The following is a 17,140-nucleotide window of genomic DNA, read 5'->3' on the forward strand; positions in this document are numbered from 1 at the left end:
TATCATCATTTAGTAAAAATTAATATTAAAAAAAGCTGGGTAAAACAAATTCTATTTTATCAGTATATAACATTAATTATTTTACTCTATTTGTAAATATAATAATTTGTTTACTAAAATAACATTTGATAACAATCTAATATTATTTGCTCAATCTTTAATTAATTATTATAAACAGTGTTAACAATTTTTTTGGTAAAAGTAATTAGTAAGTCCTACTAAATTAACAATAAAATTTTAACTTTTTTTCTTTGCAAAAACGTTTTATTTAAAAAAAATAATAAATATCTTCATAGATATAAATTGATTGATGTCTTAGTTTATTGCAAAGATTAATTCTTTTGAGTAATCAGATTGTGCAAGTCCAACTGATTAACAGAAAAGGGAAACAATATCTGTTTAAAATAATAATAAAATGAAAGGAAATGAGCTTTAGTAAGTTGTGTTTAAGGTGAAGCTAAAGAAATAAATAAAAAATATTGCAAACCAAACAAGTAACAGAAGATATTAGTTACTTAACTAAGGAAAATATTAATATCTGAATGATAAATCCACTGACAAGCCACTTTAGTAGATTGTTTATGCTGATCAAAGCTATGTAGAATTAGATTACAAAAGAGAAAATTTGTTGGTAGACAAATTCAGAGAACTGCTTTCTAACAAGAAAAAGATTAACTTTTACAAAAAATTTCCTATATTTTCTCCTTCAAACATTATTAAGTTAATATGGGATATTATGACAAACTCATTATCATTAATTGTGATGTTTTTTATTCCTATTAGCTATATTTATAATATACCTGTTTATAATTTTCTTAAGTATGGCTTAAATTACATCATTCCTATATTTTTAGTAATAGATTTTTTTATAAGCTGCAACACAAGTTACTATGAAAAAGGTAGACACATTTTTCGAAGACAAAGAATAATCAAACACTTCTTTTAGAACTATTTTTTTTCAGATATTATTCCTGTTATTATATATTTTGCTTTAACATTATTTGAAAATCAAAATTCTTTACTAAGACTGTTAGCATTCTTCTTTTTCTTAAAACTGAATTCGATATGGAGAATTTTTAGGAAATTTGAGGAAAGTACATCTTTAGGAAGACTTGTTATTAACATAATATAGCTAATATAATTGCTTACATTGATATTAATTGTATCTCACTTATTTGCCTCAATATGGCTTTTCATAGGTTTAAATGGAAGCAATTCTTATCAAAATACATGGATTTTGTAGAAATAATTGCAAAATGCAGATTGGAAAATATAATATCTTAATTCCTTCTACTATGCAATAGTAACGATGAATACAGTAGGTTATGGAGATATCACTCCAACAAATGACTTAGAAATGATTTTTTCAGTGAGCGCTATCATGGTTTGCTGTGGTATTTTTGCTTACTCAATTAACTAAGTTGGTAAAATATATTTGTTCAATCAAAAATTACCCATAAATTTGAAGAATAAAAATATAAAAGTTTGATAAAAAAATACATTTATTTTCATTAAAAATAGTTGAATAATTTTGAACAAAATCAAATTGTGTTTAATTGTTCAATCATAATTTTATAAAAACTTTAATTTAGTTTAAGTCAAAATATTTTCATAATTGAAAGAAATTGATCAGAAATAAATATTTTATCAAATAAATTAAAAATGGAGTTATTTTAAATTATTAAGTTTAAAAATAACTAATTAATTTATTTTAGATGTTATTTACTTGATTTAAAAAATAGGTAGTATATTTGACTCATTTTTTTAACTGGAAACAGAGCTAAGAAAAAATATGAATACAATAAATAGCTATATGAGGACAAAAAAGGTTTCTTAAAGATTGTAATATTAAATTAGATAATACTTGGATTTTTATTGGAGGGAAGAGTATTGCAATAACTTTGAGGTTTAGATGAAAATAATTAATTAACTTTCAGATGGATTAAAGGAAACACTTCTTATGGAAGCTAACAAAATAGCTCTGATTGATTCACCTATTTTTAGAGATAATTTTAGTAAGACTGTAATTGCAAAGACTGTTCCTTTAATTAAGGAAATTAGATTTAATCCTGAAGAGAAAATATTCTCTTAAGATGACATTGATGACAATAATATTTATTTCATTGAATAAGGAAAGGTCGAAGTACAAAGTTTTTATGCTCACCCTGTAGTTAAAAAATAAAAAATGATAAATTGCTTACAGAAGCTACAAAAAGGGCAAAGTTTTGGTGAAATAAGTTTTTTTACTGGGAAACCAAGAAAATTTACAATTAGAAGTTTGGAATTTTCCACTATTTTATCAATAAAAAGGAGCGATTTTATTCAATTATTATAAGAATTTCCTGATGATTATGAAAAATTTTGTATGATCAGAGATTAAATAAACATATATCAAGAATATCGTACTATTGGATTTAGTTGCTATGCTTGCGGTAAAGAAACTCATAGTATTGGAGAATGTCCTATTATACATTTTATACCAAAAAAAGAAAAAATAATAAGAGATTTTACATGCATAAAGTAGCATGATAGACAGGAGTTTTAAAGAAAGAATTCTAAATAAAAATATATCAGATTAAAATTGGAAGAAAAATAAACAATTTTTAGTGAAAAGAACCCAAGTTTGTTAGAATAATATTGTGATGAACATCTTTAAGACTCAGATATAAGCGAAAGCGAAAGTGAGGAAAGTAAAAAATTTGAAATTGATAAATTATCTCAAAAAAATGGCCATGATAATAAACACAATGATTTATCAAATTAGGAATAAAACAGTAAATCTGATTCCCTAACCTCAATAGTTAATTAGAACAATAATGCAGATAGCAATGATTTTCAAACTCAGAGCTAAAAAAGTAGATAGAAAGCAGAGTAAGGTAAATAAAAATTATCTCAAGAAGGATCATAACTATCTTAAACAAATATATTTTAATAACTATTTCCAAAAACACCTACAAATATTTCAATAAATGATAAATCTTTTAAGGATACTAACTTACAAGATGATTCTATAAGCAATAATTAATAAAAGGAGCTTTCTAACCAAAATTAGCCATTAGATGTCAGAAGATCAAGCTAGTTTAAGTTAATTCAGTTCAGTTAAAATTTATTAGGTTGTGCTGGATAGAACTAAATTGATAAAGATAAAGAAGAAATTATTAGAAATAAAAAAAAATATTCACATATTTAAGATTCAGCCAACTATGTTAATGATACAAACTTGTAGGAAAATAAATTACATGTCAATAACAATAATTTTTTTTAATCTTAAGATAGTAAAAGTAATTTTGCTAAACAAAATACAAATAGCTTAACTAATTAAATTTTGATGATAAAACGACATAGTTAATTAAACACAGCTAAAAGTGGTAACAATGGTATTCACAGTATAACCTATTAAAGAGCTAGGCAGTCAGTTTAGCTGCTGGAAAATACACTAACAAATTTAATGTAAAATGTAAGAGCAAGAAATTCATCGAAAGCTAAAAGTTAGAATGAAGTTGAAGGTGTGTTAATTTAATAATTTTTAAGCCAACAACTACAACAAATCAAAGGTTTTTAAGAAAATTTTTGTATTGACATTGAAACAGATACATTAAAGGAATTTAAAGTTTATTATCCTAAGCATAATTTTTCTTAAATTTTGGAGAAACTAAAATAATCTTAATTGATTTAATAATAGAAAACAAAGGACCAATAATATGTTAGCAAGAAATTTTTGAAAAAACCAACAAACAAAACAAATCCACTTAAAAAAGAAGAAATACCCTAAAATAAAGATTTTAATCGTAAAAGCAAAGCAAAAAGTATTTCCGATCAGTTTGAATAACATTAAATAAAAATTGATATTTCTAAGAACTAAAAAGCCACCAAAAGCAACTAGGTAATTACATCTTGCAACGAAAAAGTAAACAATGGATAAGACTGTAACATGACTAATCTATCAATTACATAAAATACTAGTTAATACAATTATTTTGAAGAAACTTCCAAAGATATAATGCAAATTAATAATTTAGAACTATAATCTAATAAGAGATAAAAATATTATGATCTTAGAGAGTGATTTATTTAAAATATTTTACCAAATTTTTCTATGTGGATTAAATTATGTGCACTAAATATAAAAAAATATCTTATAAAGTAAATCAAAAATTACTTTTAAAAAATTTATTTGAACCAAAAAATCAAATAAAATGTTTAAAATTATTTAATTAACTAAATTATTTAATCAATAGAAACACTTTAAAAATTCTTAATTTTAAATTTGAAATAAAAAATATTGGAATTAAAAAATAAATATATCTTAATTCAAAATTTTTGAAATTTTTTTTAATTAATTTAATAATACTTAACATGATTTATGGAATATATTAAAAATTTAAGAAATTTTGTTTATTGAAAAAAAAAATTTAAATAAATTAAATTAGTATGAAAGAGAGTTAAAAACTTTTTAACTACTAAAAAGTAATTAGTTCAAAAATAAATTATTTTCACAACTAAATATTTTAAATTTTTTATTAGTCTTTAATATATTTTTTAATTAAGCTATCTTATTGCATTTCCATTTCCCCTTTTATATTATTTATATAAGATTAACTTTTAGAATTTAGCAAAGTTAAGAATATTACGAGAGTGATAGTTTTAGATACCTAAGTTTAGAGCATTTTATTAATTAATCGATTAGATATAAAGAGGATTTAGTAGTAACATTATTTCTACTGTTTAATTTATTAATTTTTTTAATTGAATATTAATAAAAATTAAAAATTACGAAAGGTATAGAGTTAATTGATTTAATCTATTCAATACTGATACTCCATTACCTACATTAATCACACCTTCATCTCCTAATTAATTTAAACTTAAAACTGTAGTAATTATAAAACTTAAAAAATATTTACGATAGATAGAGCTTTAAAGATTGAAGGCCTTTGCAGTTTTATAACTCAGTTAATAGATATTTTGCTCCTTCAGGTCCAATTTAATTCCAACTACAAAACAAAATTCAATTATAAGTATCTTTGCTATAAATGTTTTTTATTACTCTAAAAAGATTACCAAAGATTTTAGATTAAAATATTTTGAAATTTCTTTTCCCAAATTTTCAGCTCCGAAAGGTCCAATTGATTTTTCTCTTTGTAAATTTAAAATACTGAATAAAATTATAATTTTAAATAAAAAAATTACACATAGCTAAATTCAATCTCAGTTACTTGCGAAAAATCTTCTAGTTCCTTTTTATTACAGAAAAAAGTAAATTTAGCTTATAAAAAATAAATTTGTAATTAATCTACTTTTATATCGTTTTCTATTTTATTTTATTCGCTCATATATTTCTCTAAATGTATTCCTAAAAATCAATTTATCTAGAAAATTAAAATAAAAAAATAACAAACAAAGAAATTACTTTTTATTTCGAGATATTAAATTATTATCCTTAAACAGCTCTGTCTCTCATTTTGATTATGCTAAATTCAATTTATAAAATAAATTAATTGAAAAAATGAGCAGTATTAACGAGAACATATTTTTAACTAAGATTGACTGACAAATAATTTTTGAGATACAAAATCAAATAGTTTTTTAAAATAAATAAGCATTATATAAAATATATACTGTAAATGCTCATTAATTAAGGCATTCCCTAAGTATCTTTTTTGCCCAAAAAAAAGTGCCTTAAAAAACATGCCATAATCAATGCCTTAATTAAAATATACCATAATTAATGAGCATTTACAGTATATGACTTAAAACAGATAGGGAATACATAAACAGTAAAACATCAAATATATATTTTTATTGAATAAGTTAACTTTTTCTTATTTTTTCATATATTATTTTATACTTTTCTCAATTTTTATTGAATATTTTGGATATATCCATTCTTGAGTTAATACTAGTATCAATTTAATGAATAAAAGAATTATTTAGAGTAGCAATAACATAATATTAAAATATATAATATAAAACATTGATTAAACACTTTAAAATTTTACAATAATTTTCTTGCTCATAAATATAATAAGTCATGCATCAAGAGTGATCTACTGATGAAGATATTTTATATATTTTAATTGGTTTGCCTGAATTAATTATCATTAATCTCCAATTTGTGCCATTTGAACAGTTAAACTTATAGTTCATTAATTTGACTCCACCTCTTTCATCAGCACTTTACATTATGAAAACATTTTATGCTATACATATCTTTATTTTTATAGTATTTTTAAGATTTTTTACATGCAGCCACTCTTATCCATGCATGTAAAATTCTCCTTGCATATCATTGGAACCTCTTACAACACAGTAGTATAAATTTTAAGGCAGTTCATCTATAAATTCTTCTTTCACAATAGAAAAACGTATTTTATTATTTGCATAATCACCTTCTATTTTGATTTCTAACTCATAGAATGAATTTTTTCTTAGATTATCGCTTACACAAATAGTATAAGCAGTATTAGAGTCTTTCTCAAAAGAAAGAAGAGTACCCTTGTCTCCTACTTTGAAAAACTCAGAGGAATCTTTGTAAGGAGCAGCATGAAAATTTATTGTATTTGCAAGAAGAGTTTATGATGGAATAGAATTTATTAATTTAAGTATTTCGTTTTAGATTCTATCGAACTCATGAGGCAAAAATATCAACTCTTAATTTTATTTAATCTGCATAAATGTGTTGCTCAGCAAGTGCAAATCTTCATCGTTTGGCTTCTCTAATGAAAACTCCTTTATTTTATGGTTTAATTCTATTCCGTTTATCTTTTTATCACTATAATCTTTTAAATGTTGTTTTAAACCTCCCAATTTGTACATCTTGGCTGCTTACTGATTTATTTTAGCTATTTCTGTTTCTTTTGATAAATTTACATTTTTTGTCCTCTCTTTGATAATATTTTATATATCTTGAAAGTTTTTAGCAGCTTATTGCTTAAGATTTTCTACTTTCTGCTCTAAGTTGTTATAAGATCCTTGTTAAGATTTTTTAATAAATTTTCTGATATCTTTGCAAACAGACTAAGTTGGCCAGTTGTCCATAAACACACCATTCTTATCTGATTCATCTATTTCTTTAAGTTGCACAGAATGCTTTACATGCTCTGCATGGGAAGAAAAAATGCATTATAAGCACAATAATCTGCTTTAATACTCACAATTATGGGCAAAGCAAATACCAACAATAGGATTTTATTCATGCTCCTAGCATTTTAAATTCAGATTTGCTAGCTAAATCTTACTACTTGCATTCTATTAATTATTATTTTAGTCATTTACTGCATTTACTGGTTATTATTAATTCTATTATGGTGGTATTTATTACTGATGATTCTGCTATTAACCTGCCTAAGCAGCATTACTTTAATTAGGATTGTGCTAATTTTATAATTATCCATTTACTGCATTCTGTATTACATTCTGTACTTACTATGGTATTTATTAAATTCCATTTTATTAACCAGATGGTTGTTATGCTTTATTCTATTAGTTGCTCATTTCTTACTAAAATATACTTGAAATATAAATAAATATAATTACTTTAAGATATCTTTCTAAATATTATTTGCTTTTGTGTTAAATAAAGAATCATAATATTTTCAATTAATTTATACAATCCAATTCATGGTTAGTAATAAATCTTATTCATCAAATTGAAACCACACAAAATTGAATAATAAATAAAAAACATTTATAGTCTTTAAATATTCATTCATTCAGTTTGTTATTTATTTTATTTTAACAACAATCATTTTTATTCATTTAATTAATATTATTTATTTGATTATTTTTTAGTTACATTAAGAATAATATATTTTTATTTTCTTTCACCTGATTAATCTTCTATATTAATGAATAATATATCAAATTTAAAAATAATTAAATCATAAATTTGATTAATACATTTGCAAAATTAAAAATACATAGTGAGGTGAGTACCTAAAAATTTTGGAGCTAAAACCAGGATCAGGCTTAAAAAAAGTACTACTACTACAGTTTCTTCTAAAATATTAAAATTTAATGGCAACTAGTCAAAAAATTAGTTGAAACATAATGAATAGAAATTTAGAATATTATTTAAACTTAATTCTTTAACATAATTTAAAAATAACTATAAAAGTTTGTAGGTAAAACGTAATATAATAAAGCCATTCATATCCTCTTGACTAAAGTATTTAAATTAAAACAATAACGAGGTTTGTAAAGCTTATTTTTATGATAGTAATTTAATTCATTATTAAAGAATGAATATTCATTTTAAAATTAAACTTTTTTTGAATATATTTTTACGATTAATAAAATAATTCATAATTTTATTAATTACTAAATCTATAAAATTAATCAAAAAAGGATTGGTTAGAAATATTTGTATTTGAAATATATTTAATTTTTTAATTTGAAAAAAAATGTTGCTGTTATAAAAAAAAACATAAAAATAATTTTATTATTGAATTATTTTTTAGTTTAGTTATCAATATTTTGATAAAGTTATTTAGTAATAATTAAAGAACTATTAATATAAAGTTTTTTAAAGGGTATATGTGCATATGTATATATATTCTTAATATGTTAAGATTTTTTAAGTTATATTTTAAATAGATGTATTTACTTTTGATTTATTTACTTAATCTTGAAATTTATAGACAGATGAAGATTTCAAAATAGTTTGCAACAACATTAATATAAATTTTATAATTCACCTTTTTGCATAAGATTTATGTGAAAACACAAAAAAATCATTCTAATTTAATTAAGGTAGCTCTTTTACTTTAGAAAAATTAGATTGACTTCTAATGAAAGGAACTTGTTTGCGTGGCTTTATCATTTCAATTTTTGGGTCATAAGAGCCTGGCCCCACTCTATTTTTTAGTAAATTTTTGTTGTTATCTTTTAATTAAATAACAAGACCATCTCCTATGTCTTGATATCCACTTGAGATATTTCCACTAGGTATGGATGGGACAGCATTTACTTTAAAAGATGATTAAGTGTTGCTATAGTTAAGCTTTTAAATAGTTGGATTTATGTTGAATTTTTCAAAGTATTCTTTTCTGTTTAGGAATTAAGATTTGAAATTATAAGAACCTGGGCCTACTTTAACATCATTTTAATTTTTAAGTTTTCTAAATCTCATCTCTCTTGGGAAAGGAACAGTTTAGTCTTGCCCTCCATAATTAGGATGAGAGTATTTTAAAATACTTGAATATCTTTAGTCGTTTCCTAGATAGAATCCAGGTCCAGGGTTATAATTTTCAAAGAAAATGCTCCCTTATTCTCTTGGAGTTCTAGAAAATTTCATCAAAAATATTATTATAAATTATCGTTTTTATTATTGAAAATTGTTTTTTATAAAGTTTAATCCTATTATTACTGAAATTCTAAAAATAATTAAAATGATTGATTAATTGATTGAATGAAGCAGATTATAATTTTTTTTGATTACATTAGCATAAGATATTTATAAATATTTATCTTTTATTTATATATTTATGTACTTTAGAATAGAGCAATAAATAATTTTTGCAGCATCTAACAAAAGTTCTACTCTAGCATTTTTTGTAGCTTAATTAGATGATATTTAATATAGATTTTTTACTTCTAAAGAAATAATAATAAGAATTAATTTATTTTCTAATTAAAATCTTGGTTTGTTGATCAGAATTTAAGTGTTATAATAATTCTTAAAGAATTAGTCTTTCTTTATTAGTTAGCTTTGTTTCTTGCATTTTTATTTGAAATCTTTCACAAAAATTGAAATATTAAAAGGAAATTAGACATATTAAATTTCAGACTGATTTGATATCAAAGACACATTATATTTAATAAAACATAAAAATTTAACAAAATACAAATATTCTATACAATACCATCAAAAGATATAAAGTTTGAACAATTAAACTTAAATTCAATGGAAGACGATATCAGTGATTCAGACAGAGCTTAATAGTAAGCTTAAAATAAAAATAAAAAATAGGTTGGTAAAAGCTATGAGGGTAACAAAGGTTAAAAGAATAATAATAGTAATAATAATAACAACAATCGCCAACAAAATCAAAATAAACAAGGCCACTAAGGTGGAAATAAATTGTAAAAATATGATAAAAATCCCTAGATTTAGGAATAATAGATTTCTTCTTAAGATTCTGAAACAGAAAAAATCAAAAACACTAAGGTTACCAATGAAAAAAATCCTGTTGAAAAGAAACAAGTTTAGCAGACTCAGAGATAGCAAGTAGAAAATTCCAGCGAGTCCATAGATAATCAATAATAGAATTAAAAAGGAGAAAAGAAAGAGAATAAGCAAAACTTTAAAAAAGAAGCTAAAGATGAGGGGGAAAGCTAACAATAGAATTAAAATAAAGAGAAAAAAGATGGAAAACCTTAGGGAATATGTAGGTTATATAAAGCTGGTAAATGTTTTTATGGTGATAAATGCAAATTTCGTCATGGAAAAGTTAAAGTAGGTCTTGAAAAACTATGTAAGCTCTTTTTAGATTAGGGAAAATGCAAATATGATAAAAAATGTCATTTTGTGCACATGGCTATGGAAGAGTGGGAATAAAAGTATCGCTATAGCAAAAATCCCAACGAATAGCAGGATGAAAGCAATAATAAGAATATCAGCAGTAGTGGTGATGATGATGATGTTTCTGATGAAGAGAAGGAAAAGTTTGAATACAAAAGTAAGATGCAAATTAAAAAAGAAAAAGCAGAGCGCTTAGCTCAAGAGCACAAAGCCCATAAAGAATTTGTAGCTAATATTGACAAGAACTCAACTAAGAAAAATGTTACTTTCGTAAATAATTAGCCTGTTTAAGTTAAAGATACAAAAGTTCCAGGAGTAGAATACTTTGATCCTGATGACTTTGATAAGGATCTTAAAATGATGTAACAAGCCTCTCAGGCTTCTAATGAAGTAGAAGCAGAAAAGAAAGAAAAGCCTTGGTTCGATATGGAAATGATAGAAGCTTTGAAACAGAAAAAAGAAGTTTAAAATCCTCGTAAATTTAAATCCTGGATAGACTACTCTAGGACAGAGCAAGGCAAGTTAACAGCTGAGTTGAATAATAGATTATTATTTAAAAACGACTATGCCGGTTTTGTGAAATCTTTAAACGATACATACTCAAGAGACCTTGGGCAAATCATGAGATAGTATATGAGTTCCTTCAAATGGATTTAAAAAAATCACATGTTTGAAATCTTTTTCACTCCAACATGCAAAAAAGAGAATCTTCCTATTAATTTTGATTTAATTGAAGGCTACTTCCGTTTACGCATAGCATTGGATGTGAAGGGAGCTGGTGCTAACACTTAATATCAAATACTTAATACAAGTATCCCTGGAGAAATCACAGATTAGCTAGATGATCTTTTAAATAACATCCATTAATCTTAAGGAAAAAGCATCTTCAGAACTCTTAAATATTTTGATAATAACATGGAGAAAGTATTTGTTGGCGCTTATGATTTGATAAAGCTATAAAAAGATAGAGAAGAAGAGGAAGAAAGATTAAAAAAAGAAGAAGAAGAAAAATAGAAATTACGAGAATAGAAGAAATTGGAAGAAGGAGACGACTAAGAAAATAATGGAGAAGGGGAAGATGATAATGAAGATGAAGGCGAAGAAGGAGATTATTATGAAGGGGAGGACTATGATGAAGAAGAAGAAGATCCTTACTTTAATTAAAATGTAAGTTTTATTATTATAAATTTTTAAAGGTGTAAATAGATTTTTTTTCAGGTTAAATAAGGAAATTCTTTCCTTAAAATTAAAAATTTTTTCAAATTAGAAAGTAAGTTTTACATTAAAATTTATTAATTTCATTAGTTGTTGGTAATTTATAGATTTGAAAAATGTTAACTAATGTAATAAATTGCAAAGGATACCATTCTAAATCCATAACTGTAGAAATTTTTACAACTCAGATCATATTTTTAAATAATAAAATTAGAAAGAAAATTTTTTTACTATTTCAACTATCTAATGTTAGTATTTTCACTATATCATACAAATTCTATTGAATAAAAAACAATTTTGTTACTCTGCATTAATGAAAGCTAATTAAAAAATTTTTAGGTAAAAGAAATTAAATTTAGATTTTTACTCGTTTAATTAACTTTACTTTAAAATATATTTGAAATCTCAAAAATTTCGAAGCTTCTCAAATTTTCTATCTTATCTTTTACTAGTATTCAATCAAAAAAAACAGCATAAAATTATTCGAAATGAAATAGATAAAAGTCAGAATACTCTCTATAAGGAGACATTTTAAAATAATTTTCTTAATTTTTTATGAATAAAAATGAAAGTATAAGACATTATAAATAATATTTAGTAATCTCAACTAAAAAAAAATTTTATCAATTACTAAAAACCTTATTTGTTTCTATAGTCTTGCTAAAAAAAATGCCTTTAAATAAATTTAAATTTTAGGTTATCTTTTAGATATGTAATATACATTAAAATAAATAAAAAATTGAGTAAGAAGAAATGAACCAATTTTTTATACAATTTAAAACCAATTTATTAACCAAAAGAATAAGATTGACTAATTGTCTGTTTGGTTTGTTAGTTGGTTGTTTGGCTTGCTAATTAATTAATAGCCTATCGAATTCAGTTCAAAAAGCAAATTTCTGGTTAATAATATATCTAAAAACACTTAAAATAGACACAAAAATTTGATTAGAAGAAATCAATTTGACTAGAAGATTAAATGCTGGCTGCTCATGTTTTATATGCAAATAAGATTAGCGCTGTCCATAATTTAGTTTTTAATTCCACATTTTTAGTAAGATTAATGCTGGACTAATTTTTTCCATAGAAACTAACATACTTAATTTGATTTAAAAAGATAATCATACATTTATCAAATTACAAAGTTTCATATTTTGGTTATATTTTAATCAAAAAGAATGTATCGTAATTGCAAAAAGAGTTTTTTGAATATTCAAACTTAAATTAAATGAGTTTTTCATAGATTATTTTTTGATTATTCATTTAACCTAAATATAAATGTCCTAATTGTTAACAAAAGGATGAAGAAAACAACGATGACAGTAATGATGAAAAAGAAGAGGAAGAAGAGAAGAAAGACCCAACAGCTGATTTAGATTTAAACATGCATTGCTCTCTAAAAGATCTCTAAATGAGAAGAGTACTTTTTTTTTCTATGAAGATGCTAATTTTTTCCATTTTAATCTCAATATATTTTTTCTAATATTATAAATATACTTATAAATGAATTAATTTTTTTACTGTATTATTTCACTTATTTAAACTGAGCTTACTCAATATTAATATAAACTATTAGATTGCTCACCTTAGGGTTTAAAGTTTAGTTGTCTAAGTTAAATGCAAGTCATGTAAATATGATACTGAACTAACTCTTTGTAATTACTTAGATGGTTCTGGAGAGAGTGTTCTAGTAAATAATTTAATATGTGTCTCTTGCAATAGAATGGCTGCTATCTACTGCAGCAGGGAATTCGTTTGCAGTCCAGATTTAAATTTAGCATTCCGTGTTGGCAGCTTTACATGGCACATTCTCGATATAAGGCAAGTCAGCTATGTCGTTACTTGTGAAGGTTGTAACAGTACTAAAGTTGTTGAAAACTATGTTACAGGAACTAATCACTCCAGTGATTGCCACTCATGCTTTAAAAATCTCTCATTTATTTACTTTGGCTTTAACATAGAAAAGAAGATAGACCATGAATATTTAGCTAAGAAAAAATCTAACAAAGTAAAGGAGCCATCTACAACTACCTCAATTCGTCCTAAGAAAGTTGGAACCTTCAAATAAGGAGAACCTCTTCCTAAAAACGGAGCATGCTCTCACTACAGACATTCTTGTCGTTTCTTCCGTTTCCCTTGCTGTGGTAAAGCTTTCCCTTGTGATATATGCCATGACTAGTCTGAAAAGCATGAATAAATTTTGGCAAAAACAATGATTTGTGGGTATTGCAGCAAAGAGCAAAGCATCAAATAAGAATGCAGTGGTTGCTAAAAATTACTTGTTAGGATAAATTCTAATAGTGGATACTGGGAAGGAGGTAAAGGTACTAGAAATCAATAATCAATGAGCAGTAGGGATAGCCACAAATTCACTGGATTGAGTAAAACTGTTTCAAGAAGAAAAATAAAAAAAGAAAACATGTAAAAAAAGTGAAGTATTTATTTCTATGGAAAAAAAATATTATAAGAATTTAAAAAAATTTAAACAAAAAAAGAATAATTTATTATCAATAACTATTTAAATCAATAAGAAATCAGAGAATAATGATAATTATTAAAAATTACATTATTGCTGTTATATACTAGCTATAAAAAAATAAATAATAATAGTATATAAGTTTATGTATTGTATTTTTTTTATAAAAAAAATGTGTATTTTTCAGAAATATCTATTTATTTATTTTTTTAAGGACTTTCAAGTAACAGAATAAAATTCATCACTATTTGATTTAAAATATAAATGATGCATGTATTATTTTTTATGTTTATTTGTTTTTTAATTTAAGAAGCAAGCTCATATTATATTTTATAAGAATATTTTTACTGAACAAATATATTCTTAAGAGTTTTAAAAAAATAACTAGTTGTTTATTTAAATTCTAAAAATTAGCTGGACAAATGCATACAGCTTATATTCATTAAAGTTTTTTATATGCGCTTGCTATCTTTTCTAATTAATCATAATTTAAATAAAATCTCTCGATACTTGTACAATATCAGACTCTTTATGATCTACTGTTTAAAATTAATGATATTCTTTTCTAGTTCACTTGAATCTGTTTCTAAAAATCCTTAAGTGAAAAATATCTTAAGTATCGATCTCACTCACGCTTCTTCACATATTTCGAATTGAAAAATTTTGTAATACTTCTTGATAAGAATAAATTATTAAATTTTAAAATAATAAGACAAATAAAAAATAATCTCGTACATAACTTTTATAATAAATACAATTCCTCGTGAAAAGGATCTTAATTAAGTCCAAGGTAAGGTACCAAATGAATATTTTTTAAAAAATGTTAATACCTAGGTATAAAATATAATAGTTGATTAGTGATATATAAAGAATTAAGGTAATTAAGTCTATTATTTTTAATTATTTATTATTCTTTTAGATATTTTAATTATGTTAAATTCTATAATATATCAATTTCATAGCAATTCTTTTAAAATTGTATTGAAGAATTATTTTTAGTTCTACAATATTATTATAAAAGTTTTTCTTATTTTAATAAAACAAGTTTTCACATATTTTAAGAAAAATATTCTAATTAAGATCTCTTACTTTAAAGGATTTTAAATTATTTGTAAAGTAGGCTTTTAAAAAATAAATTGTAGAATAATAATATCGATTAATTTTTACTCGATCTTATTTACTCTTCCAAGAATTAATTTAAATCTACAACCTGAAAATATTCAAAAGAAAAAGATTCCGTAAAAGTTGCAAGGCCATATTATTAACAAGTTTGGTTTAATTCAAATAAATACTTTTCTTTATAAAATTATTTGCGGTGAAATTTGAATAAAGATAAGAAATAATAAAATTAGGGTATAAATCATCACATTTGTTCTACTACTCTTATATGATGCGGTTTTGTATTTTTTAATGTGGTCCTTTCCTTATTTTAAAAATAATTCACTGGCTTTTTGATTATTTCAAAAATATTTACAAATCTAGTGGCTTTTAGATGTATGAATTAAGAAGGTTTTAGATTGCTATATAACTAACAGACAATAATAATTAATAGTGTTACTAGCCAAAACTCGATGAAAAAAAGAGCAGCCTTAGTAAATATGAAATAAAATAAATAAATTTTGAATGAGTTAGTGACTAAATGACAGGTTCTTTTGATTTAGCTTATTAATTAATCTGTTTCGCAAAATTTATTGGTCCGCTAAATATTATTAGCATTTACCAATTAATCTAAGAAAAATTTGAATCACTTTGAAATAAAATATTAGAACCTGTAATTATTAATATTTTAACTACTTCTAGTTACTAATTAATAATTGAAGGGTGAAGCATTTCTTGTTGTTATTATTTTACACATTTTGAAGTCCGAAAATATCTATTTTCTTCAGAATAATATATAACTAGAAAAATGTAAGGAAAACTATCTTATTTTCCTACTGTAAATCTTAACTTATAATAAAAACATAGCAAACACACTTACGCAAACCTACCCGTAGAGCTTTCAGATAAATAACTTTAAGGGACAAAAATATGAGAAAATTGAGAAAAAAATTACCTTAAACATTTAAATTTCAAATTGGGGATACTTAAAAAATAGGATTTTAAATCTTTGAGTGGCAGGAAAAGGGAAGACCAAATTATATCTGATTATAGTTTTTTAAAGTTGGTAATTAGAATTGATCGAAAGAAATGATAAAAAAAGAGTGGGTAGGAATTTGATTAGTAAAATAAGATACTAGAAAAGATTAATTACTCAAGATTCGCTCATGAAATTAACCTAATTAAATTATGTCCTATTTAACTTCATATAAATATTTAATCAATAATAAATAAATAATAAAAACAAAAATAAAAATAAAAGAACAATTTATAACACTTAAAACAGACATTAAGTATTTTTAAAGAAAATAAATAAATAAATAAATAAAATAATAAATAATCTTTAGACATATTTACATAATTAATAAATGAATTCTCCTATGACTGCTTCCGAAAAAAAGAATACTCAACGCATCAAGCAAAGAGTGATCCTCCTTTAAGAATCCCTCACTTAAACAATGAAGGAAATAGAATAAATTCGCTAATACATCTACGGTGAAAAAGAATCTATAGAAGACTATTTCTACGAGCAAGACTTGCTAGTCCTTTGCAATGATTTGACTTAGGGCAAAAAGACCAATGCATATGTACTTTACTTACAATAAGTTAAAACAAAGTTTGAAATATTTTCTCTTGTTTTCCAAGAAATATTGAGCTTAGAAAATAAAGAGACTCTATCATCAAAAACCTTTAGACAAACAAGCAAAATTCACTAAAAACTTCGTTAATATTTTAACTACGAAGTACTCGATATTCCAGATGAATTCAGTCCTTGAAAGACTTCTTAGCTTGTTGGTTTAAATTAGCTTGAACACAAAAAAACAACTCAGTAA

At 23.8% G+C, this 17,140-nt stretch overlaps 7 protein-coding genes across 7 annotated transcripts; 4 read left to right on the top strand and 3 right to left on the bottom strand. All coding sequences in view use genetic code 6, as the record gives it.

The window, feature by feature from the left end:
• Nucleotides 1-310: 310 nt before the first annotated feature.
• On the top strand, nucleotides 311-1,489 carry TTHERM_00161810 (cation channel family protein; the record flags this gene model as incomplete). Its single annotated transcript, XM_001009909.2, has 1 exon — nucleotides 311-1,489. One exon carries the CDS (start codon nucleotides 311-313, stop codon nucleotides 1,487-1,489), a length of 1,179 nt encoding a protein of 392 aa, XP_001009909.2.
• Nucleotides 1,490-1,813: 324 nt separating this feature from the next.
• Nucleotides 1,814-4,066, top strand: TTHERM_00161800 (cyclic nucleotide-binding domain protein; the record flags this gene model as incomplete). Its single annotated transcript, XM_001009908.1, has 1 exon — nucleotides 1,814-4,066. One exon carries the CDS (start codon nucleotides 1,814-1,816, stop codon nucleotides 4,064-4,066), a length of 2,253 nt encoding a protein of 750 aa, XP_001009908.1.
• A 410-nt stretch (nucleotides 4,067-4,476) lies between these two features.
• Nucleotides 4,477-5,461, bottom strand: TTHERM_000161789 (hypothetical protein; the record flags this gene model as incomplete). The annotated part of the gene is made up of 7 exons (XM_012796009.1): nucleotides 4,477-4,573; nucleotides 4,632-4,721; nucleotides 4,775-4,994; nucleotides 5,048-5,137; nucleotides 5,191-5,237; nucleotides 5,298-5,311; nucleotides 5,411-5,461. The coding sequence occupies 7 exons, from the start codon at nucleotides 5,459-5,461 to the stop codon at nucleotides 4,477-4,479; spliced, it is 609 nt and encodes a 202-aa protein (XP_012651463.1).
• A 575-nt stretch (nucleotides 5,462-6,036) lies between these two features.
• Nucleotides 6,037-7,494, bottom strand: TTHERM_00161790 (hypothetical protein; the record flags this gene model as incomplete). The annotated part of the gene is made up of 1 exon (XM_001009907.1): nucleotides 6,037-7,494. The coding sequence occupies one exon, from the start codon at nucleotides 7,492-7,494 to the stop codon at nucleotides 6,037-6,039; it is 1,458 nt and encodes a 485-aa protein (XP_001009907.1).
• Nucleotides 7,495-8,692: 1,198 nt separating this feature from the next.
• On the bottom strand, nucleotides 8,693-9,525 carry TTHERM_00161780 (sperm-tail PG-rich repeat protein; the record flags this gene model as incomplete). Its single annotated transcript, XM_001009906.2, has 2 exons — nucleotides 8,693-9,281; nucleotides 9,440-9,525. The coding sequence occupies 2 exons, from the start codon at nucleotides 9,523-9,525 to the stop codon at nucleotides 8,693-8,695; spliced, it is 675 nt and encodes a 224-aa protein (XP_001009906.2).
• Nucleotides 9,526-9,904: 379 nt separating this feature from the next.
• Nucleotides 9,905-14,168, top strand: TTHERM_000161759 (CHY zinc finger protein; the record flags this gene model as incomplete). Its single annotated transcript, XM_012796010.1, has 3 exons — nucleotides 9,905-11,689; nucleotides 13,035-13,154; nucleotides 13,311-14,168. 3 exons carry the CDS (start codon nucleotides 9,905-9,907, stop codon nucleotides 14,166-14,168), a joined length of 2,763 nt encoding a protein of 920 aa, XP_012651464.1.
• A 2,507-nt stretch (nucleotides 14,169-16,675) lies between these two features.
• On the top strand, nucleotides 16,676-17,083 carry TTHERM_00161760 (hypothetical protein; the record flags this gene model as incomplete). The annotated part of the gene is made up of 1 exon (XM_001009904.1): nucleotides 16,676-17,083. One exon carries the CDS (start codon nucleotides 16,676-16,678, stop codon nucleotides 17,081-17,083), a length of 408 nt encoding a protein of 135 aa, XP_001009904.1.
• Between the last annotated feature and the right edge of the window lie 57 nt (nucleotides 17,084-17,140).

This window comes from Tetrahymena thermophila (assembly GCF_000189635.1).
Source record: "Tetrahymena thermophila SB210 genomic scaffold scf_8254776, whole genome shotgun sequence".
Taxonomy (NCBI): Eukaryota; Ciliophora; class Oligohymenophorea; order Hymenostomatida; family Tetrahymenidae; genus Tetrahymena; species Tetrahymena thermophila.